Raw genomic sequence first — 26,858 nt, 5'->3', positions numbered from 1 at the left:
TGAGGAGGAGATAGGCGGCGTAAGGTGGAGGGTGGGTGTGGCCTTGACCATCTGCGGCAACGGTAGACCATGCATGTTTACATTGGATATATTGCAATGGCACGGAGACACGCAGTCGTTCAAGCATTTCAGTTTGACCCAGAATCTGATCCAGATGGAGAAGCAACGGATGAAGAAGTTGCAACTCAGCGGCTCCAGCAGGACGTTTCCAAATGGTTAGTTTAAAATATTATGTCTGGATAGATACGGTACTTTATTTGGATGGTTTAGTTATTATCATGTAGCTAACGCTAACCTACTGTTGCCTTTTCACGGGAGATCTGTAACGTCTGTAATTTATATTATTACAATTACATCATCAAGCTCTGCGATCTTGAAATGCGGATATCGCGCGCGCCATATAACCAACAGGAAAACGCTATCCAAATAACAAAGAAGTGTACAACACTCGCGTTACAGTGTGTGTACTGTATTCACACACATACTTGATGCTGTCTACCTTTACATTAGCGCAAGTAACTGCATAGCTAATGTTACAGCCACATTCTACGTGTAACAAGCTAGGTAACCATAAACAGTAAAGCAACAACTTGTATCATTAGTTGACTTACTTGTCCGAGTTGTGTAACGTTAGCTGAGCCAAAGAGAGTTGGTACTGATCCAGACTTTAGTTTCAGACGTTCAGCAAGCCCAGCTCTGTATTAACCCCTCGGTGTTCATTTGTACATCCAATTATTGAGCAATTATTATGCTTCGCTCGCTCAAAAGCCATTATATCTCTCGTGGACAAACTAAAATCGCGCACGCGCGTTCCTACTTCCTAGCTCATTTTCTCATGGGCGGAAAATATTCTCTGGGCGGGCAAAGCAGAGACAGGGGAGGTAACATTCCTCCTTATAACGTCACAAGGAGGAGATTCAAGATCAGCGCGATTGAGCTTCCATTTTCTCAAAGGCAGAGAAAGATAGCAAAAGCTCGATTTACACCGATTAAAATTTCTAGAAACTTGGGGACCATATACAGGCTAGGGGAACTCATATTAATGTTAAAAAACCTCAGAAAGTGAAAATTTCATGTCATGGGACCTTTAAAAAAAAATGTTTCCAATCCTATAGTTATAAATATGATTTCCGTATGGTTTGACGTGAAAAAATATCTAGGTGTCTTCTATCCTTTATCTTGTTTTAGCCCCATTTGGGGCAATGAAAAATTTAAACCAGGCAGATTAGACGCAGGCTTCAAGATTTGGGCTGATAAGGGCATTCAAAAGATAGCAGATTTATATGTTAACAATACTCTTATGTCATTTGAGGAAATAGTTAATACATACAATATTCCTGCAAAACATTTCTTTAAGTATTTACAAATAAGAAACTTTATCCTCAAATCACAAAATAATTCCCTTGATATGCCATCATTGTCTATCTTGGAAAAAGAAGTGACAAGAAATTGTTTTAGTAAAGGTTTAATTTCTTCATTATACAATATGCTGATGTCAGGATCAAAGGAGTCTTCAGATTATAAATTGGAAGCTTGGAGATCGGATCTTAAGGTGGATATTTCAATGGAGGACTGGATGGAAGCATGCAAGGAAGCTCAATCACTAATAACGAACACACGTCTGAAACTGCTACAATATAAGTGGTTGATGAGGATTTACATAACTCCAGTTATATTACATAAATACAATGAAAATATCCCAGACACTTGCTTAAAATGCAGTGGCTTTAAAGGAACATTATATCACTGTATATGGGAGTGTGAAGAACTTCAGAAGTTTTGGAAAGGTGTGAAAGGAATGATAGAAAATATCCTTGATGTTAACATACCACTGTCACCTTTAATCTTTTTTTCATTTATACCCTAAGGAGATCAAGTTAAAGAAAACAGAGCATATATTTATAAATATATGTATTCTTCAAGCGAAACGGCTTATTTCTTTAAATTGGAAAAGTACATGTGCACCAAGTATAGGTCGTTGGCTGAAAGAGATGGTAATAAACATGTCAATGGAAAAGATAACCTATATATTAAAAAATAAATATAAAATTTTTGATGGAGTTTGGGGACCTTTCAAATTGTTTGTAAAATGTGGTGGAGTTGGAAAAGTTTTGATAGAAGACTAAGAAAAGAGGTGGTATTGTATGGTGTTGTATATTAATGTAAAATACTGAGAAGCTTTTGGTTTTGTTTTGTTTTGTTTTGTTTGTTTGTTTGTTGATTTATGTTTGATCTGGTACATTGAAATGTGTATGTACATGTGTATAGTTAAAATGCAATAAAAAGGAATAAAAAAAAAAAGAAATGAATTTTTTTTTCAGAGTGACAGATATAGCTTTTGCTTTTGGTGTGAATAGACCATTTGTTGGTGTTATTGTATCATTTTTGCACATCGCTGTTCTGGGAAATAGACACTAAGAACCCCCTAAGAGTTAATAAAATATCTAAGACATACAAATACACATCTGCTCACCTCCTGAACCATTTCTTTGATGAGTTTGTTTGCTGCCCGCAGGTCCTCAGGGTGAGAGCTATTCAGAAGACGGGACAACATCTATTGAATTGGAGGAAGAAAGTACAATGTCACATATGTCAGGTTGAACTCCTGAATCCTTCTTAGGTTTCAATCACAGTAGAACATTAATCATCAATTAAACTGCATTAGTGCATCTCCACTACCTTTGATTTCTCCTCATCCTCAAAGATGGCGTTCTTGGGCCTAGGCGGTGGAGGAGGACAGGGCTTGTCATCAGGAAGATCTGGATCCTGCTTAATAATACCTGGAAAGAGATGCAGATCAGTTACATAAAAAAATGTAGCCTATGTATTAACCACATCATCAACACTGCGAGTCCCACAAGAGAACATTATCGTTTTACACATATAGACGTTTCCTTATTGTTACTTTTAACAGCACTCATGAAAATACAAATGTCAATATGTCTATTGAACATAGAAATATGAGATGTGAGACGTAGCTAAATATGTACGTCAGTTATGAGAAATCAGGACCCTGCACATCAGGTTACCTTGTTTCTTAAGCATCTGATAAGCATCCAAAATCTTTGTCTCTTCTGGTAAACTCACAGTCCAGCTGTACATAATTTCTAAAACTTTTTTCTTCACTGGTTCTGGGGCTCGAGAACCAAGATACTGTAACAAAAATAGGGTACAGGGACAGTTATTGACAAATGCTTTAGGGGCTAGTGTTTGTATGTGCAATCCAACAAATTAGCATAACTGATTAGTTATGTTAATTAGCATCACATTTAAGGAAATATTCAATACAAGTTAAAGGAATAGTTCAGACATATCACCCTCTTGCTCAAGTGTTTTCTCTTTGGATTTCATGTTTTTCCAGTTCTTCGAGTTCCTCATGCAATTTATTCAGATTTGAACAAATAAGGATGTGCAATAAATGCATACATTTTTCATTGTTGGATGTAGTGATGTATGCAGATTAGGGGGAAAAACAACTCTCTGACAAATTACCTGGGGTTTGCACCACAAATCCAGTGTAGGTGGCTTGCCAGGTAATCTTAACATTAGTTTACACCACTGGATTTTATGTACTACAAATGTGGGTCAGCTTTTTATTTTTTTTTTTAATTACTTTTAATTCAGATTAAAACATCTGTTATGTGAAATAGCTTATTCAGTTCAGTACTAAAAAACAACATGCAATTTTTATGATCCCTCTTATTTTGTTAAAATGATTAACATTTTGCAGATCCTGTATGTAAACTTACAACTACACATAAACATTTTTAATTGAAGCAGCCCATGTTATCGTTGGGGACCTATATTAATACACATACTCATTGTAAGGTGCATTCCTTGCCATTAATGCTTGGATAATGTCTCCCTCGATAAAAAAATATTGGCTAGTGCAGTTGGCTGCGATATACATCCGTACTACATACTAACATCCGCCGCCATGATTTTTGTAATGACTTATCACGAGAGGAAAAAATTAAGTTTTAGTTGCATAACATCTGTTAATGAAAGCGGCGTCATTTCGCAATCGTTTTTTTTATCGCCATTAAGAAAATATCGCAAAAGTTTTGCACAAATCTGTAATAGAAACCCAGCTATTGACCGGTGGTATTATATTGTAATACTGCGATACTGACAAGCCAACCATGGAGGAATGCAAGCAACCGCGATATTCATGTTTTCTTCTTTTCATAAGGATATGCCCTTTTTGTTTTACACTTCGTGCATGTGTATTGAACGTTAAATCAGTTAATACTGTAACCTTTATTTTTGCTTTTTTTTGGCACCAAAAATGAAAAATGTATAGGCCAAATAACTTTAGCTGTCAAATTACAGAACTGCTTACAGATACACATTGTTCATAAGTGCTGTTGTACATGCTCAGATTCCATCTTAATTGCAGTGGTTAAGGATTCACAGCATTATGCATTAGTGAAGAAACTAAATGAAAAAAGTTCAATGTTATATTATTTTTTTGTGTGATTACACTAACATTCTTTGTGTGAATTCAAACTAAACAACATTGCTCATTTATATACACAGAGACCAAACAAACCTTAGGGGAAACCACTTTAATGAGCTCGTTCAGGAAACGGAACTTCCCCACCTCATTATGGAACCTTTTCCCACAGTTCTTCACACAGGTTTCTAGAACCTTAGGACACAAACACACAGAGACAAACATTTAAATAATTTCTAATAGAATAGTAATGTAGATAGATCATCTCTCAATATCAGCTGTGAAGGGTTACAAATTTAAGAATCTATTTCAAATATGCTTCCATACATAACATCACGGTAAAGAATATTGTATTTAGCGTTTAAGGTTGAGATAATGATTCTGCTCAGCAAAGTTGCAATTCCTGTTTTCTCCTTATTGTCTTTAATGGCTCTGGAGTCCCAGTTTCACTCAGAGCCACAGCCCAGACATTGAATCGTTGGGCTGATTGGATTAGCACATATGCATTTGAATGGTTATGCTGATTGGATTGAGATTGGCCAGACCCTCAGTCTAGGGTGTTACCTAAACCTGTTACATGCTTTGTTTGAATTTGTCTCCACCTTCAAAAGTCCCTCCTCCTAAAATGCCTATAAGATACCATGTAAAGTTCCCTTAGTTAGATAAGGTTGGATTCCTGCAGCCACGTCAACGCGAAGTCCTCAATAAAGAATAACTTTGTTTGAACGTGCAACAACGTCTCCTGGTCTCAGCTTTGAAGAAAGAAAAACTTTCCAACAGCTGTATGATTCATTCAGAACATTTACACCCTGAATCAATGAAACTGTCAACAAAACTCTCAGTAACATTTGAATTATGACAAATTTGTAGATGAGCCAATGATGTGATCCTCCCGCCTATTGATGGGAGATTAATTAATTGATAAAAAAAAAAAAAAAACATTGCAAAGGACGTTACTGCTGTTTGTCAAGGTCAATAAGTCTCTTAAAATATCAGATAATTGGATCTTTTTATGACGGGGCAAAGTTATAAATGTCGTGCAACTCCCCAAAAATGTAAGGTCATTTATGAATTAATAATTCATAATATGAACAAAATCCATATTTTAAAACATTTTGAAAATAATTATTAAGATGTATTAAAGATGTAAAGAAAATATGTATTATGTATTGCTTCTAGCGAGAAACATTGATGGTAAAACTATATAATGTCTATTCTTGCTAAAAAATTCTTGCTATATCTATTTTTGCTAAAAACTCTAAAACTATATTTAGTTCAGCTTTAAAAAAATGTCTTTGAAAGTATTAACTGATTAAAAAGGTTTCTCAAAGGGTTGAAACATCACAATCTAATAAAGCATGCTTTAGGGAAAAAGGATTCTGACAAAAAGAACATGATGGTGAATCTCATATTAAAAACTTGATGGTTAGAATAAATGGAACATTTGGAAGGATTCAGTGGAAATATTAATTTATTGTTCTAGTCCTTATGGATTTAGAGTTATTAGAAAAAAAGTGTAAAGTATTTTAATAGTTATTTGTAATATTAATTTTTCATGGCTTGGTTTCCACTTGCCCTTAAGATACGTGTGAAATTTCATTTTCCTTGATCAAACGGTTGTTGATTTATGAAGTTTTTATTTGTAGCACGCCCTATGGGCAGAATTGGACAAAAATTTGGTGCATCCTCACAATATCCTGTTGTCTATGTGTTCAAGTTTTTTAATTAAGTTTAGACCTTGCGTTCAGCAAGTCAATTAGTCAAAATGTGTGATACCAGACAATTTAATTGGCTTATATCTTTGCAATACATTGATAAATCAAAATTCAGCAGCAAATAAGCAAAACATCAAGTACAAATAAAATAGGGTTTCAGCATATTCGGGGACACCCTGAATGCCAATCTTACCATGAGTGCCTGCATGGCCTCCCACTCCTGAGGGGACTGAATCTTGTGAGCCAGAAGCCTGGTGGCCAACTGTGGACTACACACACAATGCACAATAAAAAGAACAATCTGTAAAACAGGATCCTTGAACATTTACATGTCGAATTATTACAACAAAAGTAAGATATGTGATCCTAATACATTTTATTTTTATGATCCTATTCAAGTTTGAGCGTATGTGTTTTCCTTAGGTCTCTTCTTTCAGAGGTCTGTCACACATTGATAAAAAATGGCAGAAGGGTGACAGACTACTTGGCTTTCTCTACGTTTCGCTGTCATGTGAAGCTCACTGAAATGAATTAAGGACAGGTGTAACTTTACCCTTGTGTGTTTCTGCCTTTGGTAGTCAAGTCAAGTCAAGTCATCTTCATTTATATAGCGCTTTTAACAATGTAGATTGTCTCAAAGCAGCTTTACAGAGATAAGCGTATAATTTAAGGTAACAGAGATTGTTTCGGCTTTACAGCAGAGTTAAGTTATTTCCATCTAAAGTTAGTTTTAATTGATTTGGTTCCGTTGCAATGATCATTTGTTATTAAATTAGGGGCCGCTAAGACGACACCATTCTCTCTACACAGACTTTAAACGCGAACCTGTGAGAAACGCTGATGGCGGTCACATGCGCATTTAGAATGGGTTCTATAGTTATGTGCGTTAGAATATACGCAGGTTTGGAATTCCCTACAAGCCAAGCCTAAACAAAATACTTGTCTTTCCTTATTCCTGTCTGGTACTGTTATATGACCATGCACAGCCACAATGACAAAAATAATCACATTCAGTATAAACACAAAAGGTTCTACTTATACTTTCTCATTTTATGAGTCGTTTAAATTTAAGTAAACCCAACAAGTATCATATCTATCATCATGTATAATAATCAGTGCTCACACAACATATGGTTTTGCATCAGCTGAAGAAAAATTAAATGCTTGTCAGTTCTTCAGAAGAGTAATGAAAGCTCGCTCAACTGCCACTAACAGGACAGAAGTTGATTTCTAGTCATTAAAACCAATATCTCCGCAAGGTATAGAGTACTGCAGGAATGACGTCAAAACCCGAAAGACTAATTCAACAATGCTTCCCTCGAGATTTTCTTTTGGGGGTTTTATAACAGGGTTTTTCAATTTATGAGTAAAATAAGGAACATAAACTGTGGTAAACATAACTTCACAATACTTGAAAATTTTGCTCTACAATGTAAATTACACACACCCAAGGCTTGACATTACACACTAACCTGACAAATATGGGAGGATTTCAGCAGTGGCGTGTACCACACTCACTCCCACTAATCACTTTGAAGTCCAATGAAGTCAAGTAAAGTAAGATTATATAGCGCTTTTTACAATACAGATTGTTTCAAAGCAGCTTTACAGTGATAACAGGAAATTAATGCAACAACAATTGTTTTGGCTGTACAGAAGCTCTATGAAGAAAGTCATTGTCTAGCTTAAGTAAGTTTTACGTTTTTTCATTTCCGTTGTAAAAATCATTAGTTATTAACTTATTTGTTGCTTACACAACACAGTTTTCAACTGAAAACAAAACGTTGAATGCGTTGTGGCTGTTAATTTACCCGAAAACAGCGTTTTGGTGGCCTGAGAAGGGAGAACGCAAACTTTGAAGGTTTCAAAGTGCTAGTTTTTGAAAACGAGTTTTGAAAGCGATACTTTTATCATCTCTGTGTAAACTTAAAGGGGTCATAGACTGGATTATTTTATTATTTTATCATGTTTCCTGGGGTGCCCTTATAATGTTGGTATGATTTTAACATCAAAAATTGTCATAATTTATAAATAAAAGGCATTTTTCCAAGCCTGATTTTAGCCTCTGATTTGAACGCTCTGTTTTAAGGGGCTGTGTCTGCTGTGAGACTTCAGTGTAAACACCCACTGCTGTGATTGGCTGATATGTTTGCATATGAAATAGCTAGTATTACATACGTAACTAAAACTTTTACTACGTTTTTACTATAACAGCCATCGAGATTAAGGAATCGTGGTAAGTATTGATCATAATGATCTATTCCCATCACATGAAAGGTTGCAGTGATGAGCATTGAGCAGATGACAGACAGTCAGTTGATCGCGTATGAAATTACACCTCTGGCTTTCACCAAATAACAATGCAAACACGATGTAAATACAGTAAAAGCTTTGTTGTACTGTACATTGTAACAGCGTCATGATTTTGTGATGATTGATTTCAACGAGTTTTGGCAAGTGTCCAGATAAACTCGCACTGTTTGATTGACAGCTTGGGCAATTGGAAAGGGAGCATTCTTTGATCGCTTTCTTTATATAATTTAATCAGTTTAAATAAGATTATTTTCATCCTACTAAGAGATATGACGTGAAGTTGATTGTTTAGTCACTGGCTTGATTTATAAATGCATAAACAGTATTGAACGATTTTTTGAGAGATAATCTGTCTGTACTTGAAAAATTACATCAGAAATCACTGATCACAGATCAGGCATTAGAATAAACATGACTACTTAAATGTTTGTGGCGTTGCTGGCAGATCCATATCGTAAAAGTCTGTTTGCAAAGCCTCCGCCGAAATTTACCAATTAATCCACAGTGAAATACACCGAATACAAACAAATAATACACTGCTGAGACATTTACATTGTTGGGAAAACATTTGCCAATTACTAAAAAAAAGTAAAAAATAACAGACTCGATTATTTGTCAAAATAATTGACTGATTACTTGATTTAGCATTTTGTGACTCAGTCGATTAAAATACTATTTTTCCAGTCATACATTTCATCATTGAAGATTTCTTAAAAATAGTGTTAAAATACTGTCTCGTTCTCGTGTGTCATCTCGTGGGATAACTGTATCGTCACACCCCTATTAAAAAAGTAATTTCTCCAACAACAAAACTGTGGCCAGAGAAAATGCTGAGTGGCTAGTAATCTCAAGTGCTGTACACAACCATATTGAAACCACAAATTTAGAAGCTGCCATTTTTATTTGAAAAATAAAAAAATCATATGTTTCTAATAAGTAACTAGATAATGTTTGGAGTGTGAGTGTGTGCAGTTTACGTTGTAGAAGAAAACATTCAAATATGTCAAGTTATGTTTACCACAGGCCTTATTTTACTCATCCATTGAAAAACCCCATTAAAAAGCCCCATAGGAAAATCTTGAGGGAACCAGTGGCGAATTAGTCTTCCCAGTTTGACATCATCCCTGCAGCACTCTATTGAGCTACTGCTTAAGGCTTACAATGACTGAAAACAGACTAGTGGGATATTATCAACATTACACCTGAGGGTGGACCTTGGTTTATGAATTGCTCAACAATACACATTCATAAATTTCACATACTTTGAGGCTTCTGTGAGCACTTTTAACCTGCTAAATATGTACAGGAATGTCTCTGGGAACATTCACAAAGAATGCGTTTTGCGTTTAGAAATGTGAGATGCAAAGACATGTCTAGCATGTTTACATTAAAAAACAATGTAAATCAGTACAGTAAAATGCAAAAACACATTCCATGTGAAAGGATCCTTTTTGTGCACATTTAAGAGATACATTTAAGTTTAAAAATGATTGAATTGTTGACGCACCCTTCAGGTTCATTGCTGAGCTGGTCACAGAACAGTTGAATACTCTCCCAGTCAGTTTCTCGATTTAAAGGGTTGGTCGCTTTGTCTACAGGTGACAGAACAGTTAAGCAAAAAAAGTCAGAAACACTAACAAAACCTACATACAAACCTATGACAAGCATATAGCCTATGCATAAAGATCACAAGAACTGTAAAACAACAGTTATAAGACAAAAAAGCAAACAATAATAATAACTGCAGTTTGACCTTGCAAATATCAGCAGAGAGAAGTGAAGTCAAATCACAGGAAGAACAACTTTTGACATTTTTATTAAGGACTAGCCTACTAGGAGGTCCAAAAAAAAACAAAAACAAAAAAACATGCATGGATCATAAATCATTCACAATAAGACCAGTGACATAATTAAAGACAATAAATAGAAATCACTTTTGATTTGATGCTATTAAATCTATTAATTAGAGTACAACTTCTGAATGAAAAATAAATAAATAAATAAATAAATAAATAAACACTGAGTGCACATGTAATTTGTAATGTTATTGATGTAGGGTCCAAGACAATAATTCAAAGGGGTTGGAGGGTAGAAAAGGTCTTTTTTAATTAATTTAATTATTATTACCTTTTTTGGAGAAAGTGATTTTTACTTGCATCACAAGTGGGCAACATAAAACTGACAAAAGTGTTGGTCGGATATGGCCGCTTCAAGGAAAAGGCAAATGAATCATCTTTTCTTGACTGACATGTTGACAGGCAGAACGGAAATAGGGACTTTACATTATATAGGCATAACAAAATGTTCTGTTATTGAATGTATTCATTCAACATTTTATTGATCATATGAGTCTGCGAGACTCCTCCCTTTTGACTCAAAAAGAGGTAGTTAGCAATTTTAGAACTCTTCTTTACCTGTCCATCACAGAACGCAAACTCCACAACAGGAAAGATATACGCACAAAACACACTGTGTTTTGTGAACAAAAAAAAACAAAACTGTGTCAGAAACTTCTAGTATATCGTCGTTAGCAAGCTAATAACTCCACTGCCAACAACAACATGACACTCCGCATCTGCGTTTAACAAAGCGCCTGCGCCAAGGCATCAACTTAGGCTAATGCATGTCCTTGATATTCGCACTGTCACATTAGAAGGTAATGAATTCGTAGTTTAAATTTGTTTGACTTACTGATGCGGGACTCTAAGCTCTGCTCGTCAGGCGGAGCCGCCATCTTCACCCGAGATCACAAGACCCAAATCTCGCGATGAAACACGTGACATCTGTACAGAAATACTTCTGCATTTTTTATTACAGTTTTTTACAATTGTTTACACACATTTTCTGGTACTTCAGACACAATGACCACAACATGTAACTCATTCACCAACCCCCTGAACCAATTCTGCTAAACTACAAGCACAATTCCTGCTTTACACTCAAATTGCAGTTCTAAAACACACCTTTTTCGAAACACTACACACAATTCTCTGCTTTTGGCACAATTTTCATGCAGAAAATCTCTTGTTTTCACAAGGAACACACTGCCATTCAAATATGCACACTGACTCATCACATGGGCAAACACCCGTCACACAGTTTTACAATTAGCAATCAGATCTTTAGCATAAAAGGGAAACAGGGCAGCTCTTCAATGGAGCAATGGATGCCAACTTTTTTTACTGTAACTGTATACAGTCAATTCTTCTGTTGTTTTGTATGTAGACCACTGTATGTACAACTTTGTGTTGGTTGGGATGTACACTGTGTACATTGTTTTTGTGGAAAAAATAAAATATATTTGTTACCGTGTATTTGTGTGTTCTGAGTATAAAAACAATATTCTCAAATATTTTACAACACACTTATATATGTACTGTCTGTAGTAAGTGTAACACTGAACAAAAAAAGTCATTATGATGAATGGAGAAGAAGTGTTTTCCATTCATCATAGTGTTTTACACTGAGCACATCAGTGTTCAACTGGCTCTTATAAATGTCTATTCATGTGATGGTTTGTGTGTCATTTGAAAACAAAATACCATTTTGAGAAGAAATAACATTGTTTTGAAAGTAAAGTTTCATTTTGCAGGAGAATTGAGGGGTTTTGCCCATTGTGTGTGTTTTTTTGGATTTGTGTGTAGAGTTCTGAGAATATGAGGCATGCTTTCAGAAAATGTGTGTAAACAATCGAGAAAAACTGTAAATGAAACAATACATTACGATTATTTGGCCATGACCTTGAAACCACACTTATTTCATATGATGCATTTAACTACAATTGTACAAAAAGATTAACTGATTGTGTCTTTAAAATTTTCATGGTGGCCTTTTGGTACATTTGGTAGCGTGGTTTTACAGCAAACCGTGTTACACGAGAATGTGGGTTGTCTGTGAAGCTAATTTTGGTTCATATGCCTAGAACTGTGGAATTGTCAGATCCGTTGTCTAAATTGTCTAAATTTTTTAAGCTTGTGTGACAAGATTATACTGACAGGATGTGCTGTTTTCCATTCTAAACTAAGAGAGAAAAGTGAAAAGAAAAAAAATCTTTTGATTAGTTTTTCTGAATTGCTAAAACACTAAACCCCATTCTCTGAACCAAATTCTCAATAGCCTAAACCAATTTGTCGAATGAATCGAGTGTGAACAATTTTGAGTCGTTGTGTGTAAATGATGACAAGAGTGTTGTAGTTGTGTTTAACTTTTGCCTGTCTGTGCAGTTTTGAAACACACGTGCATCACAGTGTGAAATGTGTTTTAGTGAGCGAGAATGTGTTTAGAGTTTTGCAAAAAGGGTGCATGAGATTTGCAAACAGTGTTTTAACTGCCTGAACTTGTTTAATGTTTTACAGAAAGAGTGATTTAATTGACAACTTGGTTTAGGCTATTGAGAATTTGGTTCAGAGAATGGGATTTAGTGTTTTAGCAATTCAGAAAAACTGTAAGTGTATTTTACCTATTGGGTCACCAAAATCTATTTTTAAAAGCTTTTTGTATCAATTGAAATGTCTCCTTTAATAAAGTTTAAAAATAATGACATACATATTATCTTTATATTAGAAATTATCTTGTTTTTTCAGTTGACACCACCTATATGTCCCTCATGGCCTTCTATGAAAGTGTACTTGGGATATGAATAATATAATTAGAAAAAAGTCCATACATTTTGCCATTCCCATGAATATCTATCTGTGCTTTTTTGCTGGTAATGTTTTTTTTCTAAGTAAATTCATGATTATTCATTAAAATCACATTATTTAGTTCCGTCCCTCAGTAGCCTAATCCCTCAACCCCCTTACACAAATCATTCTCCCCCATAAAAATAATGAACAGATCCTTATGTGACATCAATAAAAGGAAGTAACATAATAGAAGTTTTTTGAACAACATTGTGTGTGTAGACACCGTGGTAGATTTTTTCTAAACTAACTATCTGGGGTGTCTCCAAATGGACACCCAACTCTGTACCTGGGTCTCGTCTCCAAATCGACGTCCCCACTTGGGTACCTGGGTCTCGTCTCCTGGCGACGTCCTCACTTGGATATCTCACCTAGTCTAACTTGTTCCCCTGAACTAACTTACTTCCTAAACTAGCTTCCTAAACTAGCTTCCTGCGCAGGAATAAATCGACAAACAGACCTGCAAATGTCCTTTAAATGCTTTAATCACGGCCAGGAGATCTTCCCGAGCAGTTCTCAGGGAATCTCTCCCAAGAAGCAAGGCCAGAGAATCTCAGACAAATTCCATTGAGAATCCCACCGTAAAACACATATACAACAGTTTTTATAGGATAGAGGTATGGCATAAATGTTAGGCTGCATTACATAATTTCCCCACTATTTGATTGGCTCTTCATATGCAAACCCCTCTGTTACTAGGTAAAGCAAACTCTGATCTTAATGATGACTTAATTTGTTAATCACAAGATTCTAACAGACTGTCTAGTTACATTTCCCCTTTCTGTATTTATACACATAGACACATACAGTCAGTCATAAGTTTTCCCCAAAGAGTTTGGAAACATTAAAGGGGTGGTTCGGGATTTTTGACATCGGACCTCATTTTTAAGTCAGCCTGGTTGTTATTCATCAGTGGAGACATTTTTTAAAAAAAATTATCCAGTCCTTATATTTGGATAGTTAGCCGATGCTAGGCTAGCGCGAGTCAAGGGTAGATGTTAGCCAGCCATTAAAAACCGTTTTACCCACTCCACAGTGCACCAAACGCAAATCAATTATAACACTAGACTATCGATGCAAATGTCCGTTGAGAGAATAATGTTAGAAATCAAACTTACCTTTCATCACATTGCATTAGTTATAATTTGTTCCCTGTAATTGTCTACAGCAGCAGCGGAGTGATATTGATTAACGTTACCTAGGCAACCGAGCCGGTACACACCATAGACAGTATATGTACAGTATATGTACACACACATGTACTGCACACACTGTAGCGCGCTTCTTTTCTGTGTTTACTTTTTGCTGCATTGCTAACTGGAGCAAAGTAAAATTCCGCAGCTGCTGAGAAACTAATTCCCTTTTGGGATCATTGAGATGAAAGGTAAGTTTGATTTCTAACATTATTCTCTCAAGAACTCGGCAACTCTAGCGAACTCTAGTCACTTCTTCGCTGATTTTCCCTTTTGTTGTCGCATGTTTTCCCCACGAGCTCCCCCTACAGCTGTGGGGAGGCGTATATTTCACAACACGGTCGTAAAAAACAAACTTGCGGCGGCCTCCTCCCATAGACAGTATATAAACTGGACACAGCGACCCCATAGGTTTCAACGGAGAGAAAGTGAAGCACATAAGCCCTCATTTCCTGATTGCCAAGCGTACTGCGCAGACTCAAACTGAGCTTGACAACGTGGATGTGACGTGAGCAGCCTGCCTGACAGTTGTAAGTTTTCTAGTAGCTGTGCCAAACGAAATCTGAACCATTCCCTTCCGAATCTTGCAGAGACGGAAAGCGTGAGTAGGATCTGTCCATGAGCTAGGAGCAGGAGCAACGTCATGACTCTCTATGGCCTTCTCCCTTGACTTTATCGGACTTTATGCCTCCACGTCCCCCCGATTGCATGCGAGCTTCTCTTCCTGTCTCTACGGTAATTTCCAAGCGGGAAGGAAGTCGACCGGAAGTTGAAGTCGGCCGGGTGCCGCCATCTTGAGCGGAACTTCACTTGCGTTAGCAATCCCATTGACTTCCATTCATTTTGGCGTCACTTTGACAGCGAATAACTTTACATCTGAGGCGTTTGAAGACTCCATTTGTCCATTTTTTATTTCTAAAGAAACACGACAATGTATAAAATGCTCCATTACCTTGTAGCTTATGTAATGGCCCCGTAGAAGCAGTTTTTGTAAAAGTATGCTAACGATTGCGTCATAATCACGCGACTCTCTGTCGCACACTAGAGAGATTACCGTATGGACGGGAGGAGAAGCTCGCGGGCAATCGGGGAGACGTGGAGGCAAAATGACAATATAATTAATCAGAATACCTGGCAAAAGTTGCTCCTGCTCCACGCTCATGGACAGCTCCTAATCACACTCTCCGTCTCTGCAAGATTCGGAAGGGAATGATTCAGATTTCTCTTAGCACAGCTACTAGAAGACAGACGGGTTGCTCACGTGGTCCGTGTAACGCTTTGCTCGGTTTGAGTCTGCGCGTCAGGAAAGGAAGTGCTAAAAAATCACTGAAAACGGGCTTCACTTGTCTCAACTGAGTTCCAATGGGGTCGCTGTGTCCATTTCTTTTACTGTCTATGGTAATTTCCAGAGAGTCGCGTGGTTATGACGCAATCGTTAGCCTACTTTTACAAAAACTGCTTCTACAGGGCCGTAATGTAGGATACAAGTTAATGGAGCCTTTTATACATTGTCGTGTTTCTTTAGAAATAAACCATGGACAAATGAAGTCTTTAAACGCCTCAGATGTAAAGTTATTCGCTGTCAAAGTGACGCCAAAATGAATGGGAGTCAATGGGATGCTAACAGCAGGTGAAGGCTTGTTAGCCAATGGCGGCTCCCGGGGGTACCTTCAAAGTAATATGAAACGCTTACCCACTGCCTCCTCCCCCTCTCTACCGCTGCTCATGTGCGTTTGATTTCTTCTTCTTCTTCTTGAATTTTATTGGCGGTTGACAAACAACAAAATGGTGTATTTCCGCCACCAACTGGTATGGAGTGTGGATCAAGACGACTTCTTTTAAATTCTCTCCCACAAATTAGATTCCTCAAGAAACTGAAGAATAAAAATATGTGCGTTTGTTTTGATCGGAGCAAGCCAACTGTATCGTGTGGAGCTATGTCTACCGAGGTGGGTAATCTGGTAATACATCACATGCGTGTGTTTATGTTGAATTGCCGTAAAGCGATTCGTGTTTCGCGCTCGTTCTCGTTCTCGCTTCTCACGAGACTTCCAATTTCTATTTTGCCGGGACGGTAGTCCCCAAGTTGCAAGGTTGGTTTTCCGCCTGGGAACGCTGGGGGGAGTGGGGAAAGTCACCAATATCACCAGAACAGGTTGTTTAACCATCCAAATGATTTCTAGACAGTTTTATTAAGTTAAAAAAGTTACCAAGTTCTCCTTTAAAAGCATATGAATGTTGTTCCTGCAAGAAAAACAAATGTTAAGTTGATTAATTATAGTTGAATACAGTTTTTCTCGATTGTTTACACACATTTTCTGAAAGCATGCCTCATATTCTCAGAACTCTACACACAAATCAAAAAACACACACACAATGGGCAAAACCCCTCAATTCTCATGCAAAATGAAACTTTACATTCAAAACAATGTTATTTCTTCTCAAAATGGTATTTTGTTTTCAAATGACACACACAAACCATCATATGAATAGACATTTATAAGAACCAGTTGAACACTGATGTATGGAATGCCAAAGCTGTCAATATTAAAAATAAATAAATACATAAATAAATATACAAATAAATGTAAAAAAGAAAAATAAATAAATATATATATAAATAAATATACATAGAAAAACAAAAAAACGAAAATAAATAATTATTTATACATTTATTTCCTTATTTATGTATTTATTTATTTTTTCCATATTTATTTATTTATTATTTTTTTTATTTATACATTTATTCATTTATACATTTATTTATTTATACATTTATTTATTTTTACATTTATTTATTTATACATTTATGTATTTCTACATTTATTTATTTATTCATTTATTTCTTCCTACATTTCTTCCTGCGTAGGGTAATGAGGAGGGGGTGGTTTACCTCAGACATAGCAATCGAGCTCAGAGTAAGCGAAGGGTTGAGGCCACAGTGACACCCTGTGGCGAAATACAATAAGTATAGCCAGAGCCCGTCTACGGAGAGCCTGCCCACTCCCTATTAAGCTCTATTGTACCGAATTTTGGTTGTAGTACCACCAGAGTTCCACTGGGGGGCGATCGCCATGAGTGCAAAATGAATGGGAGTCTATGGGGCTAGACGGCTAAATGTATCTCTTTCACCCGATTGCCGTTGATAAATCTCAAATCTGATTGTAGATTTTGCAAGTTCAACATGGGTTTTAGGTCGAAAGTTGAATGAACGAGTACTTATGTCCTTTCGATTTCTTACAAGTTGAGTTGTTGTTGCCCATAACACGCTAGCATTCTGCTAATGAACGCTGATTGGTCAGTGAAGGACTGATTACGACCAGAGATACCGCTTGATGGCATCGTGTCATCCGCAGCGGGACCAGAAACAAACAAAACAAAAACTCTTCTAGCAAGTGTGTTTACCTGTGTCAGCTGTGTTGTCGATGCCTCGAGTGAAAAGAAAGTGCAGAGCGCGAACGCACCAAAGTGACTGAAGGATTGCCGTGAAGCAGTATTTCTGGTCGTACATGTATATGACGTCATTGACACTTTAAAATACTTTTTAAAGCAAATAAGTGACTCAAAAAAAATCTAACACCCAGCAATCTGTAATTTATTTGCATCTCCTTTCGAATACAACATTCAAATTACTAGACAAAAAATTATATCCTGAGAAAAGTGGATTTTTATTGGTATAGCGCCATAGACCTCCATTCATTCTGCACTCGTCCTGTGAGCGCCCTCATATGGAATCAGAGTGGAACTGCAACCAGTTCAGAAGCCGGAAGTGTACTGAGAGTGAAACTTCTCGCCATATTAGACATTCTCTGGTATAGCTCACTGACGTTGATGTGACTGCGAGGTATATGGTCAAAATCCTAAATCTTACTGTGTGACATGGATAGGCTACTCTTTATTCCGGACATGGCCGTTGAACATCGTTTGTCTGGATTTGTAAAATGTCCTGGGCAGGCTCGGCTGCAGGATGAAATGACTGAGGGGGCATGTGAAATTGTTAAGAGGGCTTAACTTTATACCATCAATGAACAATACACACTGATAACTTGCTTAGTAAAAAAGATAAGCCAGCGTCATTTATTATGCATATATTAACCCTTTCACGCTTAATTTTAATAACTTCTTCTGAATTTATTTTTGAGGAACACAACTAATAATTACAAGTGGCAGTGCCACCTGCAGACACAATGGGGGATAGCAGTATTACATACATAACAATCTATAGACCCCTTTTGCGCCGACGTCACAGTTACGTCACGGCGCTAGCTGGAGGCAAAACAAACGGAAAACTGGAGGCGGCCAATACAAACCAGCACAGATTCGGCGACATAATAAAGAGCTTAAATTATTCTTTTTATTTTTAAATGTCATCTTGTTGTGTTCTTGGGTGCAAGAATCAATGAAAAATGAGTATGCTGTATCTGGAATTTTTATTTCTAGAAAATATTCATATCATTAAAATTGCACCGTAGTGTCACTCTTTACATTGTCGTCTTGGCGCTGGCTAGGCAGAACTGCGGATTGAACCACACAAGTCTTTACATGACCATTCGGCACATAGTTATATTATAGGCATCTAAATATATTTATATGTCCTCAGTTTCTCTTTAGCCTCAGTTTCTCTATCGGGTAGGTGTAGAAGTCAGGCCACTCAACCGGAGGGAGCGTTAACGTTAATCCTGTCAGTTCGTCCATTGACTGAGCGTGTACGGTCATCTGGTTCCGTCCGTTAAAATTAACTTTTGCAAATAACAATCGGCGTCCTGGACAGTGAGTGACCTTGCACATTAAGACAAAATCGGATTTTCTCCAGTCATTGTTAAAAAACAAGCTAACAAAACTGGCAAACTAGCGTTAGTGAAGCGGCCAGAGGGATCTTTCTGCCTCCAGCTAAGCTCCGCCCACACAAATACGTCACCGTGTTTACCAACTGTAAAAGGGTCTATGGTGAGTTTTTTTCAAGGCGACTGTTATTTTAGAACGTTCCCCCTTAATGTTTCCATGGCGACGCGTCATATTTGTCACGTGACACACCGCAGCCACAATAACTCTGATGTATCGCTTTTATTTCCTTTTCCCTTTTTTATTCAAAATATTCACAAACTTGCTTACCATTTCATCAACTATCTAATATTCCGATTCTCAAAAATGTGTATGTGAGTGTGTTTGGTCATTTAAAAACCTTTATAACTAATCTTGATCTTGATCTAACAAGTTACTATAACGAGATCTTTGCGCCGCAGAGAATCCTGTGGCTGTGTCTGTGAGTCATCAGTTTCTCCCGAAAAAGAAATGCAAGAAAGTGGTCGGTGAACTGTGAGAAGAGTAAACTTTATAGTTACTTCCACTGTGTTTGTCTGATATGAATAACACACGTCGGAAAATTATATTTAAAATGCAATGGTCTCGTTTCAAAAGCATTGGTCAATATGCTTGCGTCGACTTCACTGTAGCCTATATGTGCCCTGCTTCCTTTCCGTGAGTTCTGACCGAAAAATGGAAAATATCAAGCGCTTCCGTTTCAGAGTCCCTGTTTCATGTTTGTTAGCCCAGGAGGACATTTTACAAATCCAGACAAACGATGTTCAACGGCCATGTCCGGAATAAAGAGTAGCCTATCCATGTCACACAGACAGTAAGATTTAGGATTTTGACCATATACCTCGCAGTCACAGACCGCATCAACGTCAGTGAGCTATACTTATTGTATTTCGCCACAGAGTGTCACTGTGGCCTCAACCCTTCGCTTACTCTGAGCTCGATTGCTCTGTCTGAGGTAAACCACCCCCTCCTCATTACCCTACGCAGGAAGAAATGTAGGAAGAAATAAATGAATAAATAAATAAATGTAGAAATACATAAATAAATAAATGTAAAAATAAATAAATGTATACATAAATAAATGTATAAATAAATAAAATAATAAATAAATAAATATGAAAAAAAATAAATAAATACATAAATAAGGAAATAAATGTATAAATAATTATTTATTTTCGTTTTTTTTTGCTTTTCTATGTATATTTATTTATATATATATTTATTATTTTTCTTTTTTACATTTATTTGTATATTTATTTATGTATTTATTTATTTTTAATATTGACAGCTTTGGCATTCCATACTGATGTGCTCAGTGTAAAACACTATGATGAATGCAAAACACTTCTTCTCCATTCATCATAATGACTTAGGCCTTTTTTTTTGGTTCAGTGTTACACTTACTACAGACAGTACATATATAAGTGTGTTGTAAAATATTTGAGAATATTGTTTTTATACTCAGAAGAACACACAAATACACGGTAACAAATTCATTTTATTTTTCCCACAAAAACAATGTACACAGTGTACATTCCAACCAACACAAAGTTGGACATACAGTGGTCTACATACAAAACAACAGAAGAATTGACTGTATACAGTTAAGGTGATGCCGAGTGATTGTTGCTTGGGCACTTTCCCATTGAAAATGGGCAATACATTTCTATCTGGATAATTTAGATCGGTCGTGGGCTCTGTGTCTCATCTGGTTGCCCGTTGACGGCAACATTGCCCAGCAACATTGCTCAAAAAGTTGCCCTGTGTATCATCACCTTTACAGTAAAAAAAACAAAACAAAAAAAACCCAATGTTGGCATCCATTGCTCCATTGAAGAGCTGACCTGTTGCCCTATTATGCTAAAGCTCTGATTGCTAATTGTAAAACTGTGTGACGGGTGTTTGCCCATGTGATGAGTCAGTGTGCATATTTGAATGGCAGTGTGTTCCTTGTGAAAACAAGAGATTTTCTGCATGAAAATTGTGCCAAAAGCAGAGAATTGTGTGTAGTGTTTTGAAAAAAGTGTGTTTTAGAACTGCAATTTGAGTGTAAAGCAGGAATTGTGCTTGTAGTTGAGCAGAATTGGTTCAGGGGGTTGGTGAATGAGTTACATGTTGTGGTCATTGTGTCTCAAGTACCAGTATTTGTGTGTAAACAATTGAGAAAAACTGTAATTAAAATCCATCACATTCCTCTCTCTGGTCGTAATCAAACACAACCAAAAGCTGGATTTTTAATTACTCTAATGAATTATTCCATACCCGCATGATTTACCTGCAATCTAATTTACCTTTACCAAATCATCCCATTATAAGTCAGTGACTTTAATACCACCTGATATCTCTAATCATACCATGGCATGTTCCATCTTTTACTTTATAATACCTGTCAAATATTCCTTCAATCAGCATCCTAAGTTGTAATTAAAATACCACCTGTTTCCAATGTTACCACATACACATACCATCTTCTCATCTTCTCCATCTTCTTCCCAACATTCTATCTTTAGGCAATCTAATTCTATTTTCAGTAAGAACTAAACATACCACAGTACATTGCCTTTTAACTTTAGTAGACCTTGAGTCAAGTTTAAGTATCATCTTTCTCTGGATTTTGAATCTCATCAATCTATTAGGCCTTTAACAGGTTGATACTGCTGATTAACCATTTTTCTCAACCTTATTTTGTTAGCTTTTAATTCAAGCAGCCGTTTGTTTTACTTAGTAAGATCTATTTAAGGATCTGTGTAATAAAATCTAACCAAAAAAGTTAAAAAATCTTTTCATTTTTATCCTTAACACAAATATCAATAATTGTATTGTTTTGTTTCAAACAATGTCATTACTTTAAAATTAACCCTCACCCAGCTGTTGCCATGATAATAGCTTTAGCTGCTAATTACTTATCTTACTACCCTATTTTTCAGAATTAACTGATGGACATAACATGTCCTGCCTCTATTTGTTGGCAATGCGGAATAGTTCATAATGGATCCATTGATCCAGATCATCATTCTGAAATAAGAAAGCTTTTTAGAATTTTGCTTTATGAGCAAATATTCTATTTCACTGAAATGTCTTAACTGTTTAGATTCATTTTAGTTTAAATTTAACATGTTTGAGTTAAATTGTTCTTGGTCTTGGTTTTAACTTTGTGCCCCCTACATAATTTTTTTAACACGTTCTCAACAAAACGAGTCCATATTTCATTTCTGGAAGCCGGGCTAAATAAGCAAGTACTGTTACTCCTAGATAGACTAGACCCGCAGTCACCTCTCAGATATCAAATACAGACATTAGACAATACATGAAAGGAACATTTCAATAATCACACTGGTAACTTCTTTAACTAATAATAATCCAAAAATTTAATGTTTCTCAAAATCAATCTCCTTTTGAAAGTTTTCTTTTGCTATTTTAACAAATGGAAACACCTAAAAAATATTTAATGTAGTCATTCATTCATCGCTATAGAAGTTTACCCAATTATCTATTAGGACCTAGTCCAGTAAAGTAACTTATCCTCCATTCTCTCTTATTAGAGAACAACTATTACAACTATTACTTTTTTTTTTTTTTTTTTTTTTTTTTTTTTAGCATCTATGATATCTGAATTAGGGTTCTAAAACCCTCAAGTTTCTTCAAAAATAGTCCGTAGATTATTTATTATTTTTACAGTAATGTACCCTATTTAGAGTCCCTATACTCTACAGAATTAAGAGATTTTCCTCTTTCCAATTTACATATGCCTGAAATATTTTCAAATTCATCAGTAATTGTTCAAATCATGAGATCTAAATACTCAGTCCTACAGTATAGTTTGATTGAACCAAATAAAACATCAATAAACATCACACAAAATTAATTATTATGCTAAGCTTAAACCATTAGTTGGTTCACATCTTCCTCCAGATGTGTTGATCATCTCGTTGCCCCATGGACGTTCCATCTTCACCAGGGTGATTCTTTGCGAACCGTTGCAATGGGCTTTCCCTCGTTGGCAAGGGAGGTACGTTACTAGCACGTCCTTGATCCCCCACTTGACGCTGTGCGTTGCCGTTGGTGTTGGCGTTGGCGTCTGTGGTTGCTGAGGGCTGGTTGGTGTAGTTTAAGTCGAGATGCTTGGACGGAGGTGTCACCGCACCCCAGATGGGACCTTGTTTGTGGTTCAATCAAAATTAAAGTCTTTTTCAAACAAAACTTCAAACAAAAAGCAAGTTTCAGTAGGGCAGCATCTCAGGGTATTTTCCCTCTCAAATCTGGTTTCCAGCATGACTAGTTGCTATTTGCAGAACAAAGTTTTATTATCAGCTTTCTGGGCGCACTCATAAACACAACAAATAAAATACTCAACATATACTAATTTGGTTGAATTTAACCATAATCATTCATTGCCCTTAATAGACAAGGCAAGAAACATTTTTAGCAAAGGTAAAACATTTTTTTAAATCACTTAAATCTTTTAAATCTGATTACCAGTTTTCTTCAAAATTGTACTTAACAGAAAAGCCAATTTTTAATTAAAACTTTTAATTAATTTAGAAGCATTTTAAAGGAAAAATGTCAGGTCTGTCATCCTACCTTAATACTTAAAGTTCTTTTAGCCCGACTGGAATGGTCCCTCTGTCGAACAGGGTTCTGCAGTCTGGCAGAGTGAAGACAACGTGGTTCCTCGTCCCATCCATCCGACAGAGGGAGATTCCGAGGACTCCCGGATGGCCCGCCAAATTGTGGTAGATTTTTCCCTAAACCTAACTACCTGGCTCTCGTCTCCAAATCGACGTCCCCACTCAGGTAGATTTTTCCCTAAACTAACTGGGTCTCGTCTCCTCTCGACACCCAACTGATCTTAATACCTCTGGCGTCCAAATCGACACCAATACCTTTAACTGGGGCGTCTACAAATCGACACCCAATACCTTAAACTGGGGCGTCTACTAATCGACACCCAATGCCTTTATACTCTAGCTCTTGCGTCTTCAGTCGACAACTGGCCGAGTTTCTAACTACAGTTTTTTACAATCGCTATGACAGATTTTTCAATACATTTAACAAGTTTCCTAAACTCTTAACGCACCAACACACCTAAAACACACAATTGGCAAAACGGTTAATTTCATGCTCAAAATCACACATTATAAACTAAACTGCAAAACTAATTTTCAAAATACAATAATACACCAACACAATACACCATGTCTACCAAAACATTAACACATGTTCTCTTCCACCAGGAACATTTAGTCAATCATAGCACAATGTCATAAAAAACACTAACATCAGATGGAATTACAGAAACTGCATTATTTTATATGTGTCAGGTATGCCCTTATACAACAGACATATTATTCTATAGGTATATTATACTATATCTATTATATCTATAGATAATGTATTGATCATAGATTGTGTTTTGCACTGCAGTTTCTTTTGAAGTCTCTCTACATTTTTGTTTTGTTTGTAATGTAAATGCATTTTGTTGTTGTTTTTTTGCAGCAGAAATTCAATACAACAAAATAAATGACCCTTCTTAGAGTAGCTTTATGGAATGTATGGTTTATGAAAAAAGAAGACAGAGACAGAATTACTGCTGTAACGGCTTTATTTGCAACAGGACATTTTTGCAAGATAACAAAAATATGCAATATAGCTGCCATTTACAGTATTACTGTATGTGAAAATACAAAATATGCAAACAGAAAAGGTCATCTTCTAATCTGCCCAGTCTTCTGCATTTTTCCACATGTTCTCATCCACATCACACCTGATATCTTCCCTGGCAAGGCATCTTGGGAAGAATCTTTTACAGTAACATGCCTTATCCACCCCTGGCAGTGTTCAGCTGTGATGTCTTGGTATGCAGCATCTTTTGCATACAGGAGGGACATTTGGTCCTGTGGACTATGGTCAAAAACCTTTCATCTCCAGGCTGAGAAAACTCCTCAATGGAGTTGAGGAAAGGGAAGTAAGGGGCAAGGAAAATGGCCATCATCCTCTGATGGGCGTCAAACCAGGCTGTGACTATAGACGGGAATGGTGGAATGCCACATTGTCCCATATTTGCATAACTTCAATCAGCTGTTTCTCACTAGCAATGGAATAATGTGAAGATACAAAATATATGAACAGAAAAAGCACCAAAAAAAAAAAAAAAAAGATCTAATTATTTGCATAATTCAATCAGCTGTTTCTCAGTAAGAATAGAATAAAATACAGGGGATATATTTGTGTTTCAGTTCACAATATAAACAGCTGTTTACCTTGACTTTAGCCTGTAAGGTTAGGTTTAGAACATGTGTTATCTGTTCTGACATACAGTGTTAAAGCACTGGTAAATTTGGCAGTAAAAATCCATTGTTTTGTTCTTGTTTGATCTTGTGTGTAAAAGAAGTTCAAGCATTTTAAATTTGTGTTAATTGTATGCATTTTGTGTTAAAGCAACAAGAAATGTGTTAATAGTATAGCTTACACAGGCAGATGTAGTGCTAACTGTGTTAAGAGTTTTGGAAAATTGTTAAATGTATTGAAAATTCTGTCATAGCAATCGTAAAAAACTGTAACTTGCTTCCCTAAAGAGTTTGGAAACATTAAAAGCATATGAATGTTGTTCCTGCAAGAAAAACAAATGTTAGTTGATTAATTATAGTTGATTAATTAAAATCCATCACAACACAGACAAGTTACCACCTTCTCTTATAACTATAACTTATTTAGAATTGTGATATTGTGGTTGTCAAGCTCAACGACTCAACCCTGTTACAGTAAATAAACATAGAATTCTATTACTTGTGAAAATGATCTTTGTTATTTTAACAATATACGTGATTTCTTAATACCATGCATGCCATGTGCTCTCCTGTTATTCATGTATGTACAGCATGGCCATTTTCAAGCAAAAAATCACAACCCCGTCACACTCAACCCCGTTACTTTGCCACGAAGAGCACGCACATGCAAAAAACAACAACAAAAAAACACAAACATGCTCGAACACACACACATCAAAAAAGCACACAAGTAATGTTTTATTTTGATGACCTATTCAGTCAGTTTATAATGTTCTAATGTATACTACGTTATTGTTGTTTTTCCTGCAGTAGGGTTAATAAAACTGAGTTGCAATTGCAATTTATATCTATTGTTTTTCTTGGTTACATAATGAAATACAGTGCTTATAGAAAATCTTACAGTGAATTTGAGTAAAAAACAACTACATATGTTAACTAATATAGCCTATGTTAAGCTGTATTTGTCTCTTCAACCCCGTTACCCTAGTCACACCTAAATTTTTATTAATTATTTTTTTAAGTTTATGAATAAGTCATTTAATGTTTGTTGAACTTAGTGTGAAATGTTCAGAGCAATCATAAGAATACTTATTTTAGTTCAAATTCTGAAGTTAAGCCACATCTTTGATCAAAAATGATGAGGTTGCTGTCACAAAAAGTGCCCATTTCAGGCTTTAGTATAGCATAAGTGTAAAATTATATGTAAATTTTACATTTACAATTACTGAATTAGTGTGAGGGACATCTAGGAAAATGTTGATTTCATTACAAATATATTTTATAATAATATTCAGAGAGCTCCCATAGTGTCCATAACGGGGTTGAAGACTAGTGCCCATATCCTAAAATAATTACCAATAATAATAGGGATTTGATGCCTGAGGTGGTAA

At 36.2% G+C, this 26,858-nt stretch overlaps 1 protein-coding gene across 1 annotated transcript in view; it reads right to left on the bottom strand.

Moving 5' to 3' along the window:
• gga1 (golgi-associated, gamma adaptin ear containing, ARF binding protein 1) overlaps positions 1–14,344 on the bottom strand; it is a 53,276-nt gene extending 38,932 nt beyond the window's left edge. The window contains exons 1-8 of the mRNA XM_081380272.1: positions 14,285–14,344; positions 11,176–11,267; positions 9,992–10,076; positions 6,365–6,440; positions 4,553–4,651; positions 3,030–3,153; positions 2,680–2,780; positions 2,474–2,554 (exon numbers count right to left, since the gene is read on the bottom strand). Of these exons, the coding sequence (XP_081236398.1) occupies positions 2,474–2,554; positions 2,680–2,780; positions 3,030–3,153; positions 4,553–4,651; positions 6,365–6,440; positions 9,992–10,076; positions 11,176–11,218 (609 nt within the window). The 5' untranslated portion in view covers positions 11,219–11,267; positions 14,285–14,344. The remainder of the gene's footprint in view (positions 1–2,473; positions 2,555–2,679; positions 2,781–3,029; positions 3,154–4,552; positions 4,652–6,364; positions 6,441–9,991; positions 10,077–11,175; positions 11,268–14,284) is intronic.
• Positions 14,345–26,858: the final 12,514 nt, after the last annotated feature.

Source organism: Scardinius erythrophthalmus (assembly GCF_964197995.2).
Source record: "Scardinius erythrophthalmus genome assembly, chromosome: 12".
NCBI classification, from domain to species: domain Eukaryota; kingdom Metazoa; phylum Chordata; class Actinopteri; order Cypriniformes; family Leuciscidae; genus Scardinius; species Scardinius erythrophthalmus.
The sequence above is the reverse complement of the archived record's forward strand: the minus strand, read 5'-3'. Positions and strand labels throughout refer to the sequence as shown.